The 27,578-nt window shown below is 41.7% G+C and overlaps 1 protein-coding gene across 1 annotated transcript in view; it reads left to right on the top strand.

Annotated features, from left to right (window-relative positions):
• The first annotated feature begins 1,805 nt into the window (after nucleotides 1-1,805).
• LOC121951861 (potassium voltage-gated channel subfamily H member 2-like) overlaps nucleotides 1,806-27,578 on the top strand; it is a 74,611-nt gene continuing 48,838 nt past the window's right edge. The window contains exons 1-6 of the mRNA XM_042498346.1: nucleotides 1,806-1,870; nucleotides 5,483-5,621; nucleotides 6,960-7,070; nucleotides 13,208-13,362; nucleotides 13,769-14,010; nucleotides 25,394-25,593. Of these exons, the coding sequence (XP_042354280.1) occupies nucleotides 1,806-1,870; nucleotides 5,483-5,621; nucleotides 6,960-7,070; nucleotides 13,208-13,362; nucleotides 13,769-14,010; nucleotides 25,394-25,593 (912 nt within the window). The remainder of the gene's footprint in view (nucleotides 1,871-5,482; nucleotides 5,622-6,959; nucleotides 7,071-13,207; nucleotides 13,363-13,768; nucleotides 14,011-25,393; nucleotides 25,594-27,578) is intronic.

A 27,578-nucleotide genomic window follows, 5' to 3' on the forward strand; every position in this document is an offset into this window, starting at 1 on the left:
GATAGTCATTAAGAATAGACACAGCAGACTTTTTGGGTAAAGGAATAATGATGCTGTCTTGAGGTAGGAGGGAATAAGGTTTTAGTAGTTGTCCTGCAATGTTGTCTGGGCCTGTGGACTTGTTTATATTTAGTCTCAGCAGGAGTTTTTTTTCACATCTGCTGTGGTTACTGAGAGTGGCCAGTCATCTGGAGGTGAAGTAGACTTCACAGCTGAGTCCTTATTGAGGAGGTCAAAGCGAGCGTAAAATGTGTTCAGCTCGTCAGGCAGCGTGGCCTCACAAATGATGGGGGCGCTCCTGCTTTTGTAGCCTGCCATATATCTTTAGTGCTGTTGCTGTTGAGGTCTCTCCCCAGTCTCTGCTGGTGTCTCCCCTTAGCCTCCTTGATGCCAGCTCTCATTCATGCTCTGGCAATGATGTATGCATCCTTATACCCTGACTTAAAGGCAGATTTTTTTAGCTCTGAGAAGAGTCTTCACCTCCCCATTCATCCAGGCTTTCTGGTTGGGGAATGATCCCACTGTCTTTGTGATCACGATGTCTTCAGCACATTCGTTGATATATGATGTCACAGAAGAGGCATATATTTCAAGATTGATCTTGTTATCCTGAATGGCAGCATTGCATTTGCCAATGTGCGCTCAAAACAGTCCTGTGGAGCTGCTGTGGCTTCATCTGTCCACACTTTAACAGTTTCAACTGCTGGTTTAAACCTTTTTGTTAGCTGAGCGATATGAGCGATATGATCTGACAGGCAAAAGGGAGGGCATGGGAGGACTTTGTAGCTGTCAGGGATATTTGTATACACTTGTACCGGGATATCTCTTCCTCTGGTGGGGATCTGGACATGCTGGTGGAATTTAGGTTAGACAGATTTGAGGTCTGTTTGATTAAAATCACCAGCTACAATGAAGATTTTATCTGGTTCCTTGGTGATGCTGCTGATGGCATCATACAATTCCTGCAGTGCATTTTTTGAATTTGCATCTGGGGGGTTGTAAACAGCACCAGTATAAATACTGATGAACTCTCTGGGCAGATAATACGGATCACGTCTTATCATCAAGAACTCAACATCTGGTGAGCACAGTCCATCCACTTTAACTGTTTTTGAGCACCAAGCATCAATTATATAAACACAAAGCCCTCCTCCTCTCCTCTTACAGGAGTCTTGTGACCTGTCTGCCCTGAATAAAGTCCACCCATCTAGTTCAACAGCTTGATCCGGGATGTCAGGGTGAACCCTGTCTCTGTGAAGATGTGTGCAGAGCAGTCTCTGATCTCCTGTTGCTAAGTGAGCCTCAATCGCATCTCATTCATTTTATTCCCCTGTGAGTGGACATTAGCCAGAAGAAGGCTTGGTAGAAGAACAGCTTTCGCTCTTATACCTGCTGTCCTCCCTCTCTTCATCCGACGTTTTAGGTTTCGTTTCTCTCCTCTGCTTTGACTGGCAGCTCAGCGTCTGCCGTTTTTGCAGATCCTCTCGCGGTCTACACATAACTTTTCCCGATGTTGAGGAGTGCTTCTCTATGGTAGGAAAGTCGTGCTTCAGCAGAAGGAGCCACGGAATTGAAAAAAACTAGCAAAATATAGCAAAGTTAGAAAGAATTTGAGGAGCCACCGGCTGCTGCATCTGCATGCGCCCCCATTGTCTTCTGACAGAAACCTTCTCATGGCTCCATAAGCTCCAGGAATCCAGAATTGTTGATGCAGGTGAGCCAACATGAGATTGCTTCCGACATGAGCTGTTACATCATGGATATGTCTCAGCAGAAGCTTCACAATGTGCAAGTCTTTTGGGAGTATGGCTGGCTGCTTGGAATCATCCAGCATTGATGCTCAGCTTAACCATCCTCCAAGTCTTCACAGGTGAGGAGTGTTCTTTGGTAAGCTTTCCTAAGCTAAACATCTCTGCTTTCTCCGCTTAGGAATTCTTTCAGTTCTTTTAGAAAATCTTTCACTTCCAAAACATCATGCAACAGCACGCTTTAGCTCTGTCCAAGATGAGTAGGGCTTCATCCACTGGTCCATTATAACCTTAGGTTCTTGTGCCTGAATAACATGTGCTTGAGCTACTCTTTTGACCTCTGTGTCATCAATGTCCAGCATTTCAGGATCTGGATTCTTGGGACACTGTTCTTGTGCACAGAGCAAGAAATCTAGTTCTGAGACCGGGCATTCATTTCTCAAGAAAGCTTTGGCAATCTGTCCTCTGATGAAGAGTGATGAGTGGGATTTAGAGCAGCACTGACATATCTCCACTGAGAAGAGTGACTGCGCTCCAGTATTGTTGTTATTCTATTTGCAACGAAACTTTTGACTCTGGTGCCTTCGCTGTTCAAGTACGTTAGCACAGCCGTGCTATCAGTCCAAAAATTGATTCATGCAGCTTCAGCTCAACTTCTTTTTTCAGAAGCTTGGCCATCTTAATGGCAACTGTGGCTGTTGTCAGCTCCTTTCTTGGTTGATGGTCTCACCAGTTGTAGTGCGGAGCAGTAGGTAGCTTGTTGTTCCATAGGCATCTTTCTTCTCATCTGCAAAGTGATGTAGCTGTGCAAAGAATGGTGTAAACTGCTTTGTCTTGACACATCTGTCAACTCCAAAAGACTCAACTTGCTGCAGATTTGACATCCATTTCTTCCAGCTCAAAGACGCTGTCTGGTGAGTCTTCATCCCAGCTGTATTTTTGCTGGCATAACTCTTACAGTAGTCTTTTGGCTAGCATTACAACTGGAGCAAGAAAGCCCATCAGATCAAAGATGGAACTGACAAGTAAAAGTAGACCTCTCCTAGTGTGTGGCCGATCTTTGAGGTTGATCTAGAACTTGAACTTATCTGATTCGGCATACCACTGGATTCTCAATACTCTCTCCATCGGCAAGTTGTCTTGATCCAGGTTCAGGTCTTGAAACCCTTGCGCTCTCTCCTCTTCAGCGATCAAGTTAGCACCTTTGGACTGTTGCTCAACCATTTTGTTAGTCAAAATCCACCTTTTGCCAACATGCTTCTCAAGTCGGCACAATGGGGGTTGGCTTTGTCTTCATCAGTAGTTGACTTTAGGAAGTCATCCACAAAAAAATTTTTCTTGACAGTTATGGCAGCTTTGTGGCCAAAGTCATCCTCAAAATCCCAGAGACATCTTGAGTTCTACAAGCTCCTGATCATATTTCCCCTTAGGTCACCAGAGAAACCTGAGGGGATCCGTGTCTTACTCATACTGGTGGTACATGGCCTCTACCTCAGCCATAACCACCACAGTCTGGGCATAACCTCATGAGGACTCCAAGTAGAGAGCTTGTTAGGTCTGGCCCCTGCAGTTGAAGACAACACAAAGTTTCTGTTTAACTGGATGTCTGACTCCATGTTGAGGCAGATAACATGTTTGCCCTCAGTAGGCTTGCAATCGGTGCTGTTGAGCTTAATTTTGTAGTCTTTCTTGAGAATGTCATCCATAAATGCAAAGTATTCTGCATAGAACTTTATGTATTTTGAGAATCTTTTCCATAAGTTTAATGCACATTGCATGCACAATCACTTGTTCCACACAGGAAGACAAACACTGTAATGACTGTCCATGAGTTTTGAGGATTGAGACACAATGTTCATGAATCGGTGGTCATCCGTTGACATTTCAATGTCTTTATTTTGTCCAGCATCAGGAAAGTCCCACTTAAACTGCAGTAGCCAGAGATCTTCTAGCTTAGCTACTGAGATTGGATTTGCAGTAACTTCTGTCAATGTGTTCATCTCTGTCATTTCTTTTCCACTTCTGTCTGGTCCATTTACTCTCCAGCCCAATATTGTTCCTATGGCCTATGGTCCATCGTTTATGCTGCTGACCACTTGTAGTGGCTCTAATGCCATGAGAAAATTGGTTGCTATGAGCAGTCCAACCTCTGCTTCGATGGTGGGAAGTTTCATTTCTTTCAGGTGATGCAAAATGTTAACATCCTCTTGGCAGGGAGTTATCTTTAGTCACTGGGATGGTTTTCTGTGAATACCCCCTGCGGGTTCGATGAACTCAGTGCCATCCAAGCCACCATTTCAAGTCCAGTCACAAGACAGGTGTTGACAACAGATTCATTTCCCATTGTTCTCAACGAAATTCTTGTGTTGCGTCCGTTCATTTTAAGTTGGTTTATCAGTGACTTTGACGCGAAGGAAGAAGAGCTGGTTGGGTCCAAGAATGCATATGTCGTTACTGTCTTTTTGTGCCTTGAAACATACTGGGATGATCGAAAGAACACAATCTTCCTTACCAGCCCCAGTGACACTGCAAGTGTTACATTGTTTGTACAAAGGCGCTTGATATAGATTGTTGTTTACAGCCTTCATTTACGATTTTTTTTTTTTTTTTGAGAGTCATTTGTTTTCACGTGCAGCAATGCAGGATGCAGTCGAGAGTATTCTTGACACTGGACTTTATCTTTGCAGCTGCTACTCATATGACCATGTTTCAAACAAGGAAAACACAAACCTTTGCTTTACAAAAAGTCATTTTTTTTGTGTGTGTGTGTGGCTTGCTTTTGAGTTTGTTGCAGAACTGCGAGGCTGTGCTGCTCGCCATGGTAACTCTTGTGTTTGTTTTGTCCAGTTACAGATATCCAATATAAAATAGGGAAAAAAGAGAAAAGCTCGAGAGAAGGAGGTCAAAAACTGTTTGGCTCCACACTCTCTTTTTCTATCAGACTGCCTTACAAACCCCCTCATGTCCAAAAACTCCCACTAGAGGTGAGAGTGGAAAAAATAATAATAAGGGCAATTAAAGATGCACTAGGTGATTTGGTTACACTAGAAACTTTCAGCAGCTGTCACAGATTTTCCTACGGGCATTAGATTTAAATCTTATTATATGTGTTTTAAGACAAACACATTGGTAATCTGTCCTTTGTCTCCACAGTCAGCTACAGCACCAAATCAATAATATTCAATAAGGGCGTGCCTCCTTAAACCTCTCCCCTCAGATCAGAAACAGGGGCTTTGAGACGGTTGTCAAGATGGTGCATTAGAACAATTTACCATTTAAGCAAGGAAAAAGGAAATATCAAATAAGATACTTGGGATGCACCCACAGCTTCCTAAGACCACTGCCACCTGGATATATATGGTCCCCAAAAATTGAGCTTCACTGGTTATGGTGAATTCTTGCCATCTTCTAATGCCATCTTCATGTTAAAATGTGAAGTTTGTTGACAAATGTCTAATCTACTCTCAGTAAATCTGTGATGAGCCAATATCCTTTGCTGTCTTTTCTCTGCCACCCACAGGACTTTTTTGGCCTCACAATGCTCAAAAGTGTTTTAATATAGAAGATTAATTTATACATGTTGATATCTGAGGCAAGTCTTAAGTTCAGTGTTATTCTTTAATTATCACTTTTCTCAGTGTTGTGGTCTACTTATTTGTGATGTTTAATGTGTTGCAGAGAATGTTTTGCTCTCTCTTTTAGAAAAAATAATTTATTGATGTGTTTCTATTTAGTGACCAAGAGGAGGCAGTCATCCAGACCTGTGGTTACTCCTGTTCCCCCCTCAATGTAGTGGATTCGATAGTAGACATCATGTTCATTGTTGACATAATCATCAACTTCAGGACCACTTATGTTAACTCCAATGATGAGGTAAACATATATGATAGCCTTACTTACAAACTGACCGTCTGACTTACCAGCTCTGTGTGTGAATGACAGATTGACTAATGAACAAATCCTTGACTCACCACTTAATTGCACTAATAGTTTAAAGTAAAAAAAAAAGACCTGCTCATCAGAGGGCTTTCTGCTGTTGATGCAGCAAAATGATAGCAATAATCCAGATTTAAACCCTCACTGACCACATTTTTTTTTTTAATGTATCTAGGTGGTTCCTCATCTAAAGAGGGAACTCTTCTGTAATTGTACAACCAAGGATTTTTTTGTGGCTTTAACAAGTTTTTATTATTATTATTATTATTATTATTATTATTTTGCACTATATGTTACTGTACTATGTTATATTCTCATCTGCAGTTGAGAGTTTTTTAGTTTGTTTAGAAGAGCTCATGTAATATCACTTGATTATTATAATGTCAAACATGTAAGTACTGTAAAATGGCTTAACTTAAGTTAACTGGCTTAACTTGATGAGTAAAAAAGCTCTCCGGTTGTTGCTTGATTCTGAAGAGACCCAAAACTCTAACACAAATTTTTACATAGCTAAAAAGCAAAAAAAAAACCAAAAAACCCCCCCAAAAAACAGAAAAAAACAAACATACAATTCAATTCAATTTCAATGAAATTATATTTATAAAGCCCATTATCACAAAACACAGTTTGCCTCAGAGGGCTTTACAGCATACAGCATCCCTCTGCCCTTAGACTCTCACATCGTCTAAGGAAAAACACACGCAAAAAAACCCTGTAACGGTGATAAAAAAATGGTAGAAACCTCAGAAAGAACGACTTAGGAGGGACGGACAGATGTGCAATTGATGTCATAACTAACAATTCAATTACAGTAATGACCAAAAGGAAAGCGAAAGAGAGAGAGAAAGAGAGAAGGGAAGAGAAAGGGAGAGAGGGGGAGAAAAGCACAGCAATAATGGTAACAATAGCATATATAACAAATGTGATAATGTGACTACTATACTACTAAAATTACTAAATGCACTCTATGATAGCATGTGATGTTACCTACAAATATCGTAAGTGTTGATAAGAGTCCCATGCATATATTTATAGTGGAGGAATGATGCATAATAATGGCACGAGAAGGTCGCGTTGAGCAGGATCACGGCATCTGTGCAACCAAGACCCATAACATAGGCGCTGTCTCAGACAGGACCACAGCAACAGCACAACCAACACCACGATCCCTCTGACAGGGTTGTGGCATTCCACATTCAGTCTACCCTCTCTTAAAGTGCAGTTATTAAAATTTGATGGCACATGTGGCCAACTATTTGTGTTTTGTCTCCTCAGGTGGTGAGCCAATCTTCTCGGATAGCAGTCCACTACTTCAAAGGGTGGTTCCTCATTGACATGGTGGCAGCCATTCCCTTCGATCTCCTCATCTACCGCTCAGGAGAGGAGGTGGTTAGAGGAGGTGGAGAGGGAGAGGTAGGAAGGAGGGAGGAAAAAAGAAGATTGATGAGGGTGGGGTAAGAAATGGAGGTTTGTGTTAAAGGTGGATATAGTAGTGTGATAATACTGCTGGGATTGCAGGGAAACAGGGCACAGAAGAGAAAGATGAGAAAGAAATGAACACTTGAAAGCACAGACTCTGTTAACATGTTAACAATCTTATTTGCAAGGGCTCAACTTCACAGTCCCTGTCAACACGTTCTCACTCCAAACTTGTCACATGGTGCCGATCTGTCAGGACCTGCTGTGTCAACCTATGACATTTTAAGTGTCCTTGTTTGTCAGCTGTTTATGCTCCAGGATGCTGTTATGGTGATGTCAACAAATGCATGGGGTGGGATGACGCAGGCCATTACTTTGAGGTCAATATGTAATGGGATGAAGCAAAACACAGACACACACATCCACGTGGTAGTGAACTCCAAACTCCCACATGAAAGTTGGTTGTTTGTGGGACATAACCCCACCCACCCGCCCTATGAGTGCCCTCGTGTTTCTCATTTTACGTGGTTACTGGCAGCATCGTTACCTGACACCGTCCTTCAGCGTTTCAGGTGCACGCAAATGGTTTTTGCATTCCGCGTGGATGCACTGGCTGCCATCCCTGCCCGCCAGCATTTGATAACACTGCCACTGGCTCAGTCCAAACGCATTATCATCAGTCACATCTGTATGTGTTACATGTGGACACAGAAAGTGGCTTTTGGTCTCACACTTGTATGCCGACAGCACTGACAGAGCGGCGCTATTTGATGAGTTTAGAATGAGAACAGGTTGTTCCTTTCCCCGTAGTCATCTAGCCAGTGCCTTTAACATGTGGGAAGATGCAGAGGCCCATTCATCAATGCTTTCATCTTTACAAAAGAAAAATCTGCTATGCAATTGCATTATGTGTGGGCTTGGGATGCTTGAAAACATCAAACAAAAGTTACTTTGATAATCATGAAAAGTAAGTGGATCATTGCTCTCATCTGTCAGGGTATATAAAACATTTTATCATTTTTTTCAACTGATAGGAAGTCAGTCTTCTGGATTTCATGTGCGTTAATTTTAATTTTACACAAATGTGTACATAGGATAGAGCTCAACAAATTATAAGTTTGGGGAAAAAAATCTGCCGACATTGGCTTATCACAGATATATTGGTATTAGCACATTCTTGTTTGACAAGAACCGAACTTGGAGATGAACCCAAATGCATGACACAAGAGACCAAAGTATTAAACAAAGAATTTATTCGGAAAAAGGCAACAAAAACAGACTATCGCAGAGGGAAGGCAAAAACTAAAAATCACTCAATCAAGGCAGCAAAAACTGACAAAACAAAAATCACTCGAGCAAGGAAGAACTGCTAGGAAAGAAAACAAAGATCTATCAAAGTGTCAAAATAAAACAAGAAACTTGACCTGACTATGAAGCAGGAGTGAGCAACAAACAAAACGTGACTAGACAAGTCAGGTTTTGTTTGTTCTTAGAGCTTGGAAATGGCGCTGGTTCTCAGACTTAAAGGACATGACGAACTGAAACAGGGAAAACACACAAAGAGGAAGTAAGTCACCTGAAACGAGAGGAGAGTTAGAATTTCAAAATATAACAGGAAATCATGAGACAACATAGACACAAGACATAAAGCAACATAATTTCCTAGACATGACATTGTTCTGATATGTTGGTGGTCTCAAAAAATGTCACAGTCACCTCATTAATGGTTGAAACTACTAACCAGGACAAAAATGACATTAACTAAATAAGCCACCATGTTCCGAACAGGCACATAATAAGCACTTGTAAAAAGTCACATTTGCATTCTAGAACATATAAAAGAAAACTTAAACTACTCACTAGACAGTAGTCCAGCACTAAACAGGCATACCAATTCTAATACATCACTCTTGCGTTGTGTTTTTCAGAGTACTTGAAGACACTTTACATGGATTTATATACAGTAAAAACAAACAAAAAAAACCCAGAAATTTATTAATTAAGCCAGTAAAATAAAGGATTGGAATTGAAATGGAAATGAAAACATGAGGCAGGGGTGTAGGGAGGGTATGGGTTAGCTGTGGAAGGCAAGTCTGACGACATGGATTTTAAGATCCTTTTTCATGCAGATTGTGTGGAGGTACTTTTGATATGGTGTGGTCCATAGAGAACTGAAAACAGCCTGACACCCTGGGTTTGGTGCTTGGTCCTGGGGATTTGAGGGAGTTTGGCATCAGCAAAACGTTGATTTAGTACAGAGAGCGCTGGTAGAGAAGGTCAGATAGACAGGGAGAAACCACATTAGTTAGGGCTTTGTAGATGTTGAATAGAATATTGAAGTCTCTCCTGCGTTTAACTGGGAGCTAGTGGAGGTTGTGGAGGACTGCGGTGATGTCTTCACATGAAACTGGCAGCTAGAGTGGCAGAGAATCTGTTCAAGTCGTAGCATGTAAACAATGAAAAGAATAGGACCAAGCACTGAACCCTGGGGCACACTGTGGGTGAGAGGACTATTTGCAGTTGTTGTTAGTGATAAATTGATGTCTATCAGAGAGGCAGGACTGGAGCTAGAAAAAGGGCACAGCCAGTAATACTAAGGGTAGATTTGAGGAATGTAATGTGTAAAAGTGTGGAATGGTTATGGTATCAAAAGCAGCACTGGATGGGAATGGGTCCAAGGTACTGGTAAAACAAGTCATACCAGCTACGACAGAGAATATCAGATGGAGAGATTTCAGTGAATGATGAGAAGAAGCGATCTGTTTACATTGGGGTTCAGGTATAAGTTGAGGGGGTTAGAGGAGGCCACCTGGTTGTGAATATTGAAGATGTTATTTTGAAAGAAACTAAAGAAGTCATTGCATTTATCAACAGTGAAGGATTGAGAGGGGTTGTGGGTTTAAGGAGTTTGTTGTTGAGGGAGAATAGCAAATGGCACAGTGCTTTTCTTATTGTTTGACCTCTCAAAGCGCTTTCACATTACAACTACGAATTACATTCTTCTACAATTCTACAATTTCATTTAGCATTAGACGCTTTTATCCAAAGCGACGTACAACACAAGCAAGAATTTAGACTTAAGGAAAAAAACCCTTAGTAAGTGCAAAAAGTGCTTCAGGTGTGATTGTTCACAGGTATTGCCGTCTAGTGGCAGAAGAATCTATTCACACAAAAATTCATGTGGAGGTAGGGACCGGTCCTACATGTTCACACACTGATGGTTAATTATCTCGCCCAAGTATAAGGATTGACATTTCTGCTTCAGTCCTGAGTGAGCAAGAAGAGTGCAGAAAAACAAGATCATAAAGATATTAAGAGAAAATAAAAGAGAAGTCAACATCAGATGCATCAAACACTCTTACCCATCCAAATCTGCTCTGACCCAGGTGTGCTCAACAATGAATTCCGCTTGATCATAAATCCCTAAATACAATATAAGGACAGGTTTTGTGCCGTGTGTAAAGACTCACACAGATGGCCTGACTAGAGATCTGACACCAGAAGTGGTTGCAAGAGGAAGAACTTCTACAGTAGTGAAATTGATGTAGGCCTACTGTTACAGACATTTAAACCAAGTAAATGTGATTTTAGGGAAAAAAAAATTTTAAAAATCAAATTAATTTAAATAATTAGGAGAAAAAGCAACAGTCCTCATACATTCAGTATCTTCAGCAAGCTGGAACAATGAAATGTATTTTGCTTGAAAAATTACTTTCACTTAAGAAGTTATCTAATAATAACTAGTGGAGTAAAAAGTTCAATATTTTCCTGTGAAGTGTAGCATGGTAAAAATGGAAAGTGGCATAAAATTAAGGTACTTAGGTTACGGAAAAATAACCTCATATTTGTACTTTAATACAGTACTTGAGCAAATGTATTTAGTTACATTGTAGCACCTGCCAACAAAGGAACACACAGTAACTGGAATTACAGTAATTGGTATCAGTGCACCAAGTATAATAGTATTTCTTTAGTCCTGAAATAAATTAATTCAGTCATTATAAATAATCTAAACATTCACATAAATTTGATAAAAATGACATAAATGTACTTTTTAAACATTCCTCAATTAAAACATATTTTTCTCTGTGTTGAATAACAATTGCCTGTGAACTCGTATCTTTATCTTGGTACGAGTTCTCTGGACCACCTGTAAAAATTTCTCTTACCCCAAAGAAAAGCAAAAATAAGAAAACATTGGTGAATCCCAAAAATCTGTGGGTACTAAATATATGAGGACAAATTCTTGATACGTGCAAAAGTAAGATAAAAATCATTCATTTACAGTTTCTTGCATGAGACCCAATGCCTATGTCTTGAAGTTCTGCACTCCAAAAAAAAAAAAATTATAGCTGTTGTGTAGCAATTGATCAGGGCCAGAAATTTTTAGCAGCAAGTAGCAGACAAATTGGAAGACAATGAACAACTGCACATTAGCAGAAGGTGCATTCTGTATATGAGATGTAATATGTGACTTGAATTTGTAACCTTAGACATCAAGGGCAAAGCACAATCCCAGAAAGCTATACAAGTAGAAAACATTGGATGTGAATGGAAAGCCAGATTTCAAACTGCTGTCAAAAATTCAGTGATCAAGACAAGTCTGAGAATATGCATACAACATTTAGACAGCAAACGGATGCTGACAGTCCGTTTTTTGATTATATGATTTTTTTTTTAACTGACGTTTCAAGATGCCTTTACCCATTGATTGTAATAGTTTCTTGAGGGCAAAATTGAAAATGCTGTCAAAAATGTATTTTTTTGGGATAAAACTTTGAGATGTTACACACTTAATCTACCATGACAGCAAATATAAAAAAAAAAGATGCACGGAAGGCTCAATTTTTGAACTCTGCAGGTCTAAATCGTTTTTCTGTTGTTGGTTTTTTTGTTGTTTTTTTTTTTTTAACAGAGAGGTGGACTCCATAATTTGTACCACTATGAAGTGTTCAAAAGTGTCCATATAATTGGGCCTACATTTTGGTGTAAGTTGAAAAGATGTAGTGCATACGAATTGTTTGTTAGGAATTTTCACTTTTGTTAATTTAAACAGTCACTGTAGTGCCACCATCAGGACTATTGGCTTGTGTTTGCAGCTAAGTAAGTTTGGCGTGGGACTCGACCTATGTGCAAAGGTTGATTATTTTTTTATGCATGGGAAGTTGGATTTCCTTGGAAGAATAATAATAACATTGTGTAAAACGAGAGGGATCACCAGTTTTGCTGCCCAGCCTCTAATGACTCAAGACATTGTACTCTAAATGATTTGTATTTGTTTATTCAAAATGATATCAGTATTGGAATTCAAAGTACTGGTTATTGAATAGAAGGCTGTTGCTAAGAATTTTATACATCTGTCAGCAGTGGTAGAATGTTACTAAATATATTTACTCAAATTAGAGTTTCACTTAACATGAGTATTTCCATTTTTTGCTACTTTATACTCCCCTTCCACTCCATCTAAGAGGTGAATACTGTACCATTTACTATTTTATGTATGTCTGTATAGTATATGCCTCTGTATGTACCACCCTGTGTGAACTACATGACTGAGATAATGGGCTATATAATGTGGATGCTAGTGATACATTTAACCTGTATAGCATCCTTGCCATAGCTTGAAGGGGAGAGAGGGAGACAATATGAGCAAGAGGGGTTACTATTGCATGTTAGGTATGGATAATCGTCAACATTTTTTCATTACAGTTTATATTTTTATTTGCTCAAACAATTTTTTTTGTTTTGTTTACATATAATTTCTCTTCAAAACATAATTTATGTGCTTGCAATTTTTTTTCTGTACTTAAAATCTCCCAATGCTTACTACACTTAAAATCCATACTGAAAATCAAGCATTTTCTGTATCAAAATTTGTAACTGTAAAATATCTATATTTAAATAGGTAGGCAACGCATAGGTAAATCCATGTAAGCAGGAAATCGGTTTTAACTCCTGACTCAGTGAAATTCACAGCCACGTCACACAGTATTTTACCAGCACCCTCAACCTGTGCGCTGCTTGCACCTTTAATTTGGTTTTGTACATTATTTGGTCACCAGCATTACATCACATCGCTGTTCTTTTGCTCCTCTTCCTAACAGACCACCACACTGATTGGCTTACTGAAGACAGCTCGGTTACTACGATTGGTTCGTGTAGCCAGGAAGTTGGACCGTTACTCAGAGTATGGTACAGCTGTGCTCTTCCTCCTCATGTGCACCTTTGCCCTCATCGCCCACTGGCTGGCCTGCATCTGGTATAGTACTCCAATTTATCTTGCAGTAACTTGTAATTCAAATCAAAACTTGAAACCAAGTCCTTATACAGCCAGTGTAGACTGCTTTATTGATTGAAATAGAGGTGTACTACTAGAAAAGACCCATGGATGGTTTAGGAGTTAAAAAAAGAGTTTTGGCATTAGCAGATTTTTATTGTGATCTGCATTGAAATGCTTGCAAATCCTTGCAAGTGTAATGAAGTAAAGGCAAGTTTGCCCTACTCTGCTGTGAATGGTGAGTACAAATCTAAAGTATGACCTCAACATCGTAACGTAATGAGTACTACCCAATCAAAGCACAGTGGGCAAAGAAGCCATTGTTTAAAATACTGCATCCCAATGTAATGTGAATAGACGGAGCATTTTACATGTCTTTTTACCACAGGTATGCCATAGGCAATGTGGAACGGTCGACCTCAGCTGGAATTGGTTGGCTGGATAATCTAGGCGAGCAGCTAGGAAAGCCGTACAATGACTGCATCATTGGGTCGGGTCCCTCTATCAGGGATAAATATGTCACAGCTTTGTACTTCACCTTCAGTAGTCTGACCAGTGTAGGCTTCGGGAATGTCTCCCCAAACACCAACTCTGAGAAGATCTTCTCCATCTGCATTATGCTTATTGGCGGTAAGTTCTACAAAAAATAACAATAACATAACAAAAATAAACAAATAACAAAATAAAATAAAAATAGTACTTTTTGACCATTTCAGGAAAACTAGTTACGCAGAAGGGACAGTAGTTAAAAGAAATAAGAACTTTTGACTTGGAGCTTACTGTTGCATAGTGAAGACAGACATTTATGTCAAGGAAATGTCCATCACTAAAAATTGGTTCAACAGGTAATTCAAATGCAAAAGCTTTTACAGACTAGCAGTAAGCAGTAAGTTTACTGTTGGAAGAAGTAATGCTAAAACACCTAGCAAATAATTAGGAGGCTGAGGAGGTGTAGGGAGCTTCAGCAGCAAACTGTGTTATGTGCATATCAGCTGTGTAACAGAAGTGTCAGGTTATAATGACATAGCTGTACACCCGCATGGATATGAGTGGATGTGACAAGTTAGCTGATCACACAGTTGTGAACAAGCCAGTAATGGTTAAACATGAATAAATTAGCTGATGTGTATTAGTTCATGTTAGTGTGACTTCAATGCTCTGCCTTAGCTAACACTATGCTTCATTATGTCCTAGTGCATGTCTATAGGTGTTTTAAGACCTGTAGTGTAGTTTATTTTGACCGGATCAAGGGGAAAATGAGATGTTACCTTTTAGTTCTGGTTCAATTTTTGTTAACTCTTCGTGTTATTTTAACAAATGAAGCAAGATGAGTTAACATGAAGTTATACAGACTCACAGAAATCAAATTCCAGTGACCAATAGCAGGTCAGTCAACACTTAACTGTTTGTGAATAACTAACTGTGAGCATTAATAGTAGTATTAGATTTCAAATTGACCATTTCATTAACCATAACAAAAACAAAGAAATTAAACAATGGGTCTCATGCAAGAAACTATAGATAAACTAATTTTCTCTTATTTTTGCCCTTATCTATAATTCAATCTTATTTTGTTAGAACCCATTAATTTTTGAGATTCACTTATGTTTTCGTATTTCTGCTCTTCTCTGAGGTAAAAGAACATTTTACAAGTGGTTAAGAGCGCTGCAACAATGCTATTCGTACAATAATAGAGCCCACCTGCTACTCGACAGTAGGGTACACGATCAGTGGAAATTCTTTAAACATGTCAACTCTGTTACAAAGACATCTGTAGAATTAGATGACAATTAGAAGCAACACAAGCTACAAGCTAACATTATCCCTGCAGCATTAAGGCAGCCATTCCTAACTAATTCAGCTATTGATTACATTTGTAGCCACAGATATAAAACCCTTTTCAATGGGCACACATTTTAGTCAGATTCTGTTAAAATGCTGCTTTTTACAAAAAAACAAAAGCCCAATTTACAATGTTAGTTTTAATTAGAAAATGTAAACATTTTCCTGGCATTTCAGTAACATAAGTATTTCTTTTGTTTGTATTTGTTTATCACTACAATACTACATATATTTTATATGGAGCTGTTTTTGCTTTATATGCTGTTACATACTATTAAGAAGCCACCCCAAAAGGTCACTCAGGTAAAGCCCCACAATTGTTCAAAGTAAACAAAAAATAATAATACTCTGATGTTAGTTTTAATGTACAAAAAAATCCACCAATCTGTCTATTTATCTATCTATCTGTGCATGTAAAAGAGATATGTCATCTGTCTAGTTGTGATGTATGTCAGCTGGAGTTGAAGTGTCAGCAACTCTGAAATAACAACATTGAGCTCTAAAAACAGGATGAAATCCTTAAATCTCCTACAACCTGGGGCTTATGAGAATGAGAATGAGAAAGTGAAGTCTCTAACTGGTTTGCCAGTTTTTATGGTTTTCATGGCTGTGTTAAATTTAGTACGTATCACTCAAGGATACACCTAACCCAATTCAGTTTCTGTCTTACATATTTGGGGAGCACAGACCAACTATTTCACAAATGTTATTAATACTCTAAATAAACGACTGGCACCAGTGTCTGTTGTATGGCCTGAACAAGAACATGTGCAAGTCTCCCTGCCAATACATTTTTCAAAAACATTAAGAAGTGTATGTAAATAATTGACTGTCTTGAAATATTTATCGAGAAACCTCATTACTTAAAAGCAAGGGCACAAATCTACTCACAGTATAACTTATATAACATTTTGAAATGTCTGATAGGAATTACACCACAAGTAGTGATATCTTTCACATCAAAGGCTGGGGTGACTAAACAACTGACCCTGACTCATGGAGGCTTTGAATAGTTCCCGGAAGTGTCTGAATACATTATACGGAGTGACAAGACTCAGTTTTTCGCTAATTAAAAATAACTGCATTGATTTACAATATACACAGAGCGCATGTATGTAGTTTCATTATTATATTGTTTTTTAAAGTAAAACATGCTTATATTTGAAGATTAATGTTAACAGCCAGGGTTAAATTAGACTGATTAATGTCACACTCGAGAGATTCACACATTTCAGCAGCTCAAAAATCAGAGACAATCGAAAAAAAGTGACTGTGTGCTTAATAAGGGTTAAAAATGATTAAAATTCAAAAAATAAAATATATCTAAAAATCCAAAATATATCAAATCTATGTACACAAACACATATATGTTATAAGTAAAATGCATAATTACATAGTATAAATATGAGTGATGTGGATATGACATATATGGTTATACTGACATATTTTACACTTACCTTACCATGGTAAAGGAGCAGGTTGCTGTTAATTGCTTATATATATAAACGTGTATCTTATTTATCTTACTTACTTACAGCAATTATTTAATTTAATTAATATATAATAAACTCAGAAATATAAATAGCACATCAAGGAGTTGGAATTTGCCCTTTCTTTTGTAATGTCCTCTCAGATAGTCTCCACAGTGTTTTGCTGTGCTGCATGGGGATGATCCAGGTGTGTAGAGAAAGGGGGTACACATGCACATTTTTTCCACAGACATGCAGATGAGGAAAATATTGTTGAGTAATGCCAGCAGAAGTTGTTTTACACTCACCACAATTTACAACTGCAAAAAAAATATGTTAAGTTATCATTTTCAAAAACTGCATTAGAACATTTTCCTCAAACAAAGACCACACCACTGGGAAGCCTTGTATATGCATTGATAAAAACTAAGAAACAGGGAAAGGCTTGCAGAAGACAGGGAGCTGACACTCAGGGTGAGGGTGCTGTCTTAGTGCAGGGAGTCTCCAGGCTCCATTGAATCACTGTGTACCTCTTTTGCTGAAAGACAGAGGGAAAAAAGAACAGGAGAGAGGGTTAGAAAAACCTTTATAGGCCTGGGTGGGAAACAACTTTGGGAGATGAGGCATGTTTGTTCCCCAATTTCATTTGTGTAATTTTGTTAGTTGTGTAAAGTTTGTTCTTATCATAGTGAATTACTTGCTTGGAAATTAGCTGTGTAACTACAATCATTTTTGAAAACATTTTTAAAATTCCATTTTCAGTTTAAAATAATTGTTTTAAATCAGTTTGACAGCTGATGTTAAGGTTGATCCAAAACTGTTAAAGGTGTATCATATTTATTAAAGTCACTTCAAATATAAGTCAGTATTGTAATTTCTATATACAAAGCACAAACTTCATACCCAAAATGAAAATATATCCCATTAAGACTGTGAAATTTGTTTTAAAGCCTGGCTATCTGGGCATGTCTACTTCTCAGCCAACAGCACAACATTCTTTATTTCTCCTGTGAAATGGACAAATCAGGCAAAATCCTCTGAAAAAACAAATCCAGACTTCATAAAGTCTGGATGACCAGAAATGCTTGTTCTCTGTGGCACTGAGGAGTCCATTGTCTCTAGCACAGTGTGGATACTTGATCTCCAAGATCACTCCCACCACTGCCACAGCAGGTGCAGGTAACCAGGCCATCTGGAGAAACTTTTCACAATTTTTTACAGCCTACAACATGCAGAATTATTTAACATTGAAAAATGTTATTACATTGATGAAATTACATAGAAAACATTGAAAGAAACAAATGCACCAGTTCTGATGTAGTTAGTTAATGCCATTAAAGATGCATTACATGTAGTCATCAAGTCAGGGTAGGACAGCTTGCTGTTTTTGGCCTCATACAAACCTTTCAGTGGTTCAGTTAGAGCTAAACACACCACCTTTGGTTGGAAATGGTGTCAGTAGTCAGGACGTATCCATAACAAGGCACTTTTCTGAGCTGAGTTTGTGGCTGTATTGTCCAGGTCCCTGTAAAATTTCTTGGTGTTCTCCCCAATGTTGATGCAGACCCTTTTACCAGATGGACCTTAGCTGGTTCTGTGTGGCACTGTAGACTGCTTAAACGGGTTTGTGAAACCAATCCCTGATCCCTCCTCAAAGAGAGCTTTACCAGTATCACAGAGGGAAGTCCCCACTGTCTCAGTCCATCAGTACAGCTTTTAGACTGCAGATGTCTGACTGCAGATTCTAGTTCATACAGCAGAGCTGCAGTGGGGGAATAAACCTTCCAAAGCCCTGCTTTACTTGTGCAGTGGCCATGCATGACTGTCTCAGTCTACTTCACCGATACCCACCGCTTTAGTAGTGTTTCAGACGATGCCTGACTATGGTGAATCTAAAACAACAGAAATGACATAATTAGATTATTTAGTTTCGTTTTATATCACTTATCATAGTGGGTTCCCTTCTTATTAATGTCTACATATATTTTTAGTTAGTGATTAAGAGTCAGGGTGCTGGTATAACCCAATTTCCCCTGTGCTTTGGGGTCATTCTGACATGGCCTGTTTTAAACTTGTGCTGTTTGTCTGTAAACAGCAACACATGCCAACAGAGAAAAATAACTGTGTGATCACTACAATATGATAATGGATAGCACACTGCAATATGACCTGGAATTTTCACATACTAGCCCAGGATAATGCAGACTATTGACAGCAGGCTTTATTTAACATTGAACTTGTTAAAATCCAAGCTGCAAAACTAATTACCATTAAAAGGGGTCAAAATGTGGTAGCATGAAAACATCATTTTAAGGGAAACATAATGTCAGGCAAGAAGTGGTAGTCTGTCTTAAAAAGGTAGTTGTTGCTGTCTATGCACATGTCAGTGCAGACATGCCACCCAGCTTTTGCATGCTTTCACTAACAAGACCATGCTAGATGTGCGGTAGAAAAGTAGTTCATTGGATAAATGTAGGATCAGGGATAATGGGGGTCAAGGGTTGAGTTTGAATGGATGATGGGGGTGAAGGGGAAGGTTGAGAAGAGGGTCTTTGGCCAGGGAAGGAATCAGACCTTAAGGTTATCAGGGTCTTGTATGATGGGATGATGGGGGGTGGGGTTGATGAGAGGAGATAAAGAAGGTGGCTTTAGTGATGATGTATGTTTTACATGGAGTTGTGTAGAGGCTGGAGCATGTATTAACTCGGGCGTTGAGTGGGGGACACATCTTGGCCAGCTTGGTGCTGCGTAGTCCCCCAACAGACTTCACTGGACCAAGCGAGAATGGGCTGTTTGGATGTCTGCTGTGGCTATAACTCTGCTAATGCTCGGGAAGACCAACGGCCTTGGATTTTGATTACATCGTCAGAGATTCCTTTAAAGCAGCCCCATCCGGGAGAGATCCCTTATTTTGACAGTATTTGGTGGAGATGATGATATAACCAGAAGCGTGTAGCAACTATTTTGGATTCTGTGATGAGGAGTGGGACTTGTGGAGGAGCACTGTGAGCTAGTCAGAGAGTGAGTTTGTGTATGCCAGGATGGGATCGCAGTAACTCAGGTACTAATAGAAGAGGAAAATGAGTTGAGAGAGGCCGAGCTGGTCAGTTTTGCTTTGTTTCAGGTTAAATCTCAGTGTGTCTAAAGAGTGGACTAAAATGTCGTACATGTCACAGTCTGCTCTCCCCATCTCCTGCTCTGCTGCTCAGCCACACCCCTCATCAGCTTTACTGCTTCCACCTGCTGCTGTCACCTGCTCACCATCTCCAATCAAGTTAGTATATATGCAGCTTCAATCCGCTCAGTCTTTGCCAGATTGTCTTCACTGTCATGCCTGACTCTCCAGCACTTGTTCCCGGACTGCTGACCTGGTATCGACCTGACTCACCTCTGACCTTTGCTTCACATCTCAGCCCCGGTAAATCCACCAGCCTTCTGTCCCCAACTACGAGTTTTGCCTGGCTGCTTTCTGTTCCTCGTCTGCCTGTGGCTGGTTGGGACTCAGCCTGTTCCTGTTTAGCCCAAAGGCCCATTGTGTCAGCTTCACCTCGCCAGCTCCTCTCCTCTGGTGCTGTCAGCCTTGCCAACTCCATCTCAAGGTCTCAAGGCCACCACACTCGTTGGGCCTTTTGAGAACTTTTGGACAATCACATGCTCATGAGTCCCAGACATTCACTGCCTGCCCTATTGGTCTTGTGGTAACCTACCTGTCTACCACACGGGAGACCAGGGTTTAAATCCTGCCATACCTGCCTGGTCTACTCTGACACATCTTGTGGTTAGCAGTTTTTCTGCATTAACCTGCTGAATAAAGACTGTTAATTCTTTACCCATTACAGTACAGGCCTGCTGGTGTGTTATAGGAAGATGTGGAGGAGGTGAATTCCGAGCATCTCAGAAAACCGAAGAAGGCAAGAAGACACATGGATTCAAGGATTGAGTCAATGGAAGGGGTCAGGTACCTTGCCTGGAGAGAGGATAGTGGCAGCAATAACACATTCTGTGGCTGGGTGAGAAGGAGCACTGCAGAGGTTGCAAGCCAAGGAAGAGCTGGCTACAAATACACGGCAGTAGAGCTCCGAGTTGAGGGCACCCCTGTAGGTGCCCTGGTTAAACTGCTGGAAGTGGCCGGCGACCTGGAAAGTGAAGAGGACATGGTAAGTGTAAAAGGCTGTGCTACTGGCCAAGGGAAGGGAAGAAAGAGGGATGCTGGGATGGAGGGATGTGAGTGCATGGTGAAGTTGTGCAGCCTATGAACACAGGGAGGAAAGAAAAGAGGCAAACACACTTGACAGATCAGACACAGAGCGGGCAGACACAGGGGTGATACGACCTGGAATGGCGGCTGCGTCAAAACGATTCTGTGAACCGACAAGAAATGAAAAAGCTGCTGCATGTATATTAGAGAGAGAGAGAGAGAGAGTGACAGAGACAGAGAAAGAACAACTGAGAGAAGAGAGAAGATGTGGACTTTTAGCATTAGCTTCCGGCGCCGACGCGAGTGGCAGCCTTACCAGTAGCTCTGTAGTTTTAACTTGTGTTTTGTTTTAACTTGGGTTTTTCATCGCTATTTTTTTTCAACTTTTCCTCCTCTTCACTTTTATACTGCACATACTGGGCAGTTCTTATTATATCCGATGGATATTTTATCTCCTGGAAGAAAAAACCTTGTTTATTCAAGGGGACAGCTGCTCTCTCTACGGACAACGGGGAAAACCGGCAGCTTTTGCTTTGTACCAGAGGAGCTGAGACAGCCGTACCAGGGCTGCAGAGCCGGCGCTAAGGTGAAGGCTAGGCAGAAAGCAAAGCGGTGGAGGTACAAGCCATCCATTCCATCCGTCGTCATGGGGAATGTAAACGCACTGACCAACAAGACCGACGAGCTGGCGGCTCTGGTGAAGAACCAGAAAATCTACAGGGAGTGTAGCCTGATGTGCTTCACGGAGACGTGGCTAACCGGCATCACTCCGGATGCTAATGTGGATTTGCCTGGATTCACCACTGTATGAGCGGACAGGGACGCTAAGCTAACCGGCAAACGCAAAGGCGGGGGACTCGCACTGTTCATTAACAACAGATGGTGCAACCCGGGACATGTAACGGTTAAAGCGACGGTGTGCTGTCGGGACATTGAGCTGCTTGCGGTGAGTCTCAGACCTTACTACATGCCCAGAGAGTTCTCCCACGCCATTGCTGTTTGTGTTTACATTCCTCCGCGGGCAGACGCAGAAGTGGCATGTGACGTCATCCAATCTAACATCGCGACGCTGCAAACACAGCACCCTGAGGCTTTCATTGCAATCTCTGGTAATTTCAATCATGTCAGCTTGGACTCTACTCTCCCAACATTTCATCAGTTTGTTAACTGTCCGACCAGGGAAAACAAGACAATAGACCTCCTTTATGCCAATGTGAAGGATGCATACTGTTCCTTTCCTCTTCCTCCACTGGGGAAATCAGACCATAATCTTGTACTTCTCCAGCCCCAATACAAACCACGGGTACTCAGGGAACCCACAACTACACGCTCCTTCAGGAAATGGTCTCCAGAGGCAGTGGATGCTCTGAGGGACTGCTTTGAGTGTACTGACTAGTGTGCTACAAGAACCACACAGCGAGGACATTGAAGGGGTCACACACTGCACCATGGACTACCTGAACTTCTGCATGGACATTGCTGTTCCCACCAAAACTGTGCGCTGCTTCCCTAACAACAAGCCCTGGATTACCAGTGATGTCAAAAACCTCCTCAACAAGAAAAGGAGGGCGTTTAAAGACAGAGACCAGGCAGAGCTGAAGCGCGTACAGGGAGAACTCAAGGTTCGACTGAGAGAAGCAAAGGAGTCCTAGAGCAGGAAGCTGGAGCAGAAGTTGGGCAACAACAGCATGAGGGAGGTCTGGGATGGCATGAAAACCATCACAGGCTGCAACAAAAAGACCACCAGCTCAGCAGAGGGGGATGGGGTGAGAGCAAACCAGTTCAACCACTTCTACAACAGGTTTGATTCTTCTCCTCCTCCGCTGGATGCAAAGGCTTTCCCCAACACACACCCTCCACTTACTGCTCTTGGCACCCACTTTCACACCTCTTCAACACCATCAGCTGCATCCTCAGTAGACAATGCCCCCCCCTCCCACCACCATCACTGCAGAGCAGGTCAGTAGAGAGCTGAGGAGACTCCGCCCCACGAAGGCAGCAGGGCCAGACAGGGTGTGTCCAAGAATGCTCAAGTCCTGTGCTGCTGAACTGGGGGACGACGTGCCTCTTCAGCATGTCTTCAACCTGAGCCTGCGACTGGGGAGGGTCCCTCTACTATGGAAAACTTCCTGCCTCATCCCAATTCCAAAGAAGGCACACCCCAGTGTGCTGAATGACTACAGACCAGTTGCCCTGACTTCACACATTATGAAGACCCTAGAACGGCTCCTGCTGCACCACATCAGACCCCAGGTTCGCCAGGCACTCGACCCACTCCAGTTCGCTTATCAGGAGGAGGTCGGGGTGGACGACGCCATCCTGTATCTGCTACACAGGGCTTACTCTCATCTGGACACAGGGAGTGGCGCTGTGAGGATCATGTTTTTTGATTTTTCAAGCGCCTTCAACACGATCCAGCCCCCTCTACTGAGAGACAAGCTGGCAGATATGGGGGTGGAATCACACCTGGTGACCTGGATTACGAACTACCTCACAGGGAGACGTCAGTACATCAGGCTGAGGGACTGCTCCTCTGACACGGTGGTCTGCAGCACTGGCGCACCACAAGGGACTGTTCTTTCCCCTGTCCTGTTCACTCTGTACACATCAGACTTTAAGTACAACTCTGAGTCGTGCCATGTGCAGAAGTACTCTGATGACACTGCAATCGTGGGATGTATCAGGGATGGCCAGGAGGGGGAGTACAGGAGCCTGGTGGAGGACTTTGTGACATGGTGCAGGGCAAACCATCTGCAGATCAACACTACCAAGACCAAGGAGATGGTGGTGGATTTCCGGAGGTCCAGGCCGCCTATGCAACAGATCTCCATTGAGGGGTCTGATACCTTGGGCTGCAGCTAGACAACAAACTGGACTGGTCTTTCAACACCGAGACCCTCCTCAAGAAGGCTCAGAGCAGGCTCTACTTCTTGAGGAGGCTGGGGTCCTTCAAAATCTGCCGGAAACTCCTACTGATGTTCTACCAGTCTGTTGTGGCAAGTGTCCTCTTCTATGCTGTGGTGTGCTGGGGAGGCAGCATCAAGAAGAGGGACGCCTCTCGGCTGGACAGGCTGGTAAGAAAAGCTGGTTCTGTGGTCGGCACAGAACTGGACTCGATCACATCAGTGGCAGAGAGAAGGACTCTCAGCAAACTGCTCTGCATCATGGACAATGCCCACCACCCTCTGCACGGCATCATCATCAGGCAGAGGAGTGTCTTCAGTGACAGGCTGCTGTCCCTGTCCTGCTCCACTGACAGGCTGAGGAAGTCGTTTGTCCCACAGGCCATACGACTCTTCAATTCCTCCTCACACAGATAAACACTGTTTGCACTGTTGTACTGTTTTTACTGGTATTGCACTGTTTTTATTGTTATTGTTGTTTTATATCTCGCGTTTTTGCATATTCTGCATCTCTCTTTTTCTCTGTATATATTGCTTATATATTTATTGGTCTATATTCTATTCTGTATGTTTAATATGCTGCTGGTTACTTAAATTTCCCACGGGATCAATAAAGTACCTATCTATCTATCTACTTAATGCACAGCCTATGTTGGGCGCAATGTTTCTATAAGTTATTTCTAACTTACTCAGAGCGCAGCTTTGACATGCTTTGACCCGCTCTGCACAAACCTGTGATATTTTCAAATGAGCTGATAAGTAAATAAACAAACAACAATGACCACGAACATAATTTTTCATTTTCATATTACATTTGGGGGCAGTTTTTGAATTTTGAAAACGGATGATTTTTACCTTCAAATGTAATAGTTATTACATTTGATATAACATTTACAGAAAATTGAATTTTACCTTGGACGTAGGTAACTGCAACTACTTTCCAGGATCATTACATCAAAAGCTGCAGATTTGTATTACATTTATGGTTTATTACATTTGTGGGTTGTTATTACTTTGAAGTGTTACAGGGTGTGATGAAAGAAGGGCTTATTCCTGGCCATGAGCCACTGTAACTGAAGTGTGACTTTTAGTGTGAACAATTGTTCGTCAATTAAGAAGGTAAAACCATTTTGCTGAACTTTCAATGCCTTTGCCTTGTATAGTGCAATAACTGTTTGTTTCTGCATAACTTTCTCACTCTCAAATCAATCTAAATCAGCCCTGATCTAATGAAGCCTAAAAGTGGATTTCCAATGTTGAAGCTATTATCTTGTATTTAGAAAATAGTATCTCCTAGAAGAGGATAAACTTAGTCAGTGCTAACATGGCTGAATTTTTTTTATTTATTTATTTATTATTTTTTTACCTTGCCTTTCAGGGCTTCCATAGATTATACCTTGCATCTCTGCTATAAATTATGATAACTTCCTACATTCATTAATAGTAATGCATATAAGTACACTTTGTTTTGTGTATTTTTTTTTTGGTTTTGATGGTTTCTCATTCTCAGTGCCTGAATGAAACATTTAAATCTACTGTAAAATCTCTTGTTTAAATTCAAGGTACATGATGTATGGTCTCTGTTTCAATCTCTTCTATAGCTCTGATGTATGCCAGTATTTTTGGAAATGTGTCAGCCATTATTCAGCGATTGTACTCTGGTACAGCACGCTACCATGCCCAGATGATGAGAGTTCGAGAGTTCATCCGCTTTCACCAGATCCCCAACCCCTTGAGACAGCGGCTGGAAGAGTACTTCCAACACGCTTGGTCATACACTAATGGAATAGATATGAATGCTGTGAGTATAGAAGACTTTTATGTGATCCACACTTTCCCTGTCAGCCATATTCTAAAGCCTTTAGCTAAAAAGTGTGTCCGTAAGATCCCAGATTTTCCAAATCTGTTGTTCTAACGCTGATTTTGGGAGAAACAGTCAGAAAGGAAAACATACGTTATATTTCCATTTAATATAAACATACAGACATAAAAAGGTGATGTTATGTGAACATCTTATGTGCTCAGTAATAATAATAATAATAATAATAATAATTATTATTATTATTATTATTATTATTATTATTATTATTATTATTGTCATATTATTATTATTATTGTCATACGTTTTTTACAGAAAACTTTTCGAGCTGCTCAGATGCTTTACACAAAAACTTATTTTTTAAAATTATTTTTAAATATTCTATGTGTAATTCTATGTTATACGTTTTATTTTTACACTTTTATATGGTTGTTGATTTTCATGCTTTGTTTCACTTGTTCAGCACAGTAAAAAATGTAAGAAACTAATTGTAGGAAAACAGTTAATTATAATTGCCAAAAACTGAGTCCGAGTGGGCCATGTTCTGTGCCTCCATTGCTGAGGCGGCTGACCAGTGCTGTGGCTGTAAGGTCGGGGTGGCAACACCCAAACCCGCTGGTGGACACCGGCGGTAAGGGGTGTCATCAAGCTGAAGAAGGAGTCCTATCGGGCCTTCTTGGCCTGTGGGACTCCGGAGGCAGCAGACAGGTACCAACAGGCCAAGCGGAATGCAGCGGCGGCGGTTGCGGAGGCAGAAACCTGGGCATGGGAGGAGTTCGATGAGGCCATGGAAAAGAGACTTCCGGACGGCTTCGAAGAGGTTCTGGACCACCATCCGGTGTCTCAGGAGGGGGAAGCAGTGCTCTGTCAACACTGTGTATGGTGGGGATGGGGCGTTGCTAACCTTGGCTCAGGACGTTGTGGATCGGTGGAAGGAATACTTCGAAGACCTCCTCAATCCCACCGACACGCCTTCCGGTGAGGAAGCAGGGCCTGGGGACTTGGGGGTGGGCTCCTCTATCTCTGGGGCTGAGGTTGCTGAGGTGGTCAAAAAGCTCCTCGGTGGCAGGGCCCCGGGGGTGGACGAGGTCCGCCAGGAGTTCCTCAAGGCCCTGGATGTTGTGGGGCTGTCGTGGCTGACACGACTCTGCAACATTGCGTGGACATCAGGGGCAGTGCCCTTGGACTGGGTCCTCTTTTTAAGAAGGAGGACCGGAGGGTGTGTTCCAACTACAGGGGGATCACACTCCTCAGCCTCCCTGGTAAGGTCTATCGGGGGTACTAGAGAGGAGGGTCCGCCGGATAGTCGAACCCCGGATTCAGGAGCAGCAATGCGGTTTTCGCCCCAGTCGTGGAACTGTGGACCAGCTCTGGACCCTTGGCAGGGTCCTTGAGGGTGCGTGGGAGTTTGCCAACCAGTCCACATGTGCTTTGTGGACTTGGAGAAGGCATTCTACCCTGTCCCTCGGGGAGTCCTGTGGGGGGTTCTCTGGGAATATGGGGTTTTCGGACCCCCTGATACGGGCTGTCCGTTCCCTGCATGACCGGTGCCAGAGCTTGGTCCACATTGCCAGCAGTAAGTCGAACTCATTTCCGGTGAGGGTTGGACTCCACCAGGGCTGCCCTTTGTCACCGATTCTGTTCATAACTTTTATGGACAGAATTTCTAGGCGCAGCCAGGGTGTTGAGGGGGTCCGGTTTGGTGACCTCAGGATTGGGTCTCTGCTCTTTGCAGATGATGTGGTCCTGTTGGCTTCATCAGGCCGTGACCTTCAGCTCTCATTGGATTGGTTCGCAGCTGAGTGTGAAGCGGCCGGGATGAGAATCAGCACCTCCAAATCCGAGGCCATGGTTCTCAGCCAGAAAAGGTGTGCGTGCCCCCTCTGGACCGGGGACGAAGTCCTGCCCCAAGTGGAGGAGTTTAAGTATCTCGGGGTCTTGTTCACAAGTGAGGGAAGGATGGAGTG

This window comes from Plectropomus leopardus, chromosome 12 (genome assembly GCF_008729295.1).
Source record: "Plectropomus leopardus isolate mb chromosome 12, YSFRI_Pleo_2.0, whole genome shotgun sequence".
NCBI classification, from domain to species: Eukaryota; Metazoa; Chordata; class Actinopteri; order Perciformes; family Serranidae; genus Plectropomus; species Plectropomus leopardus.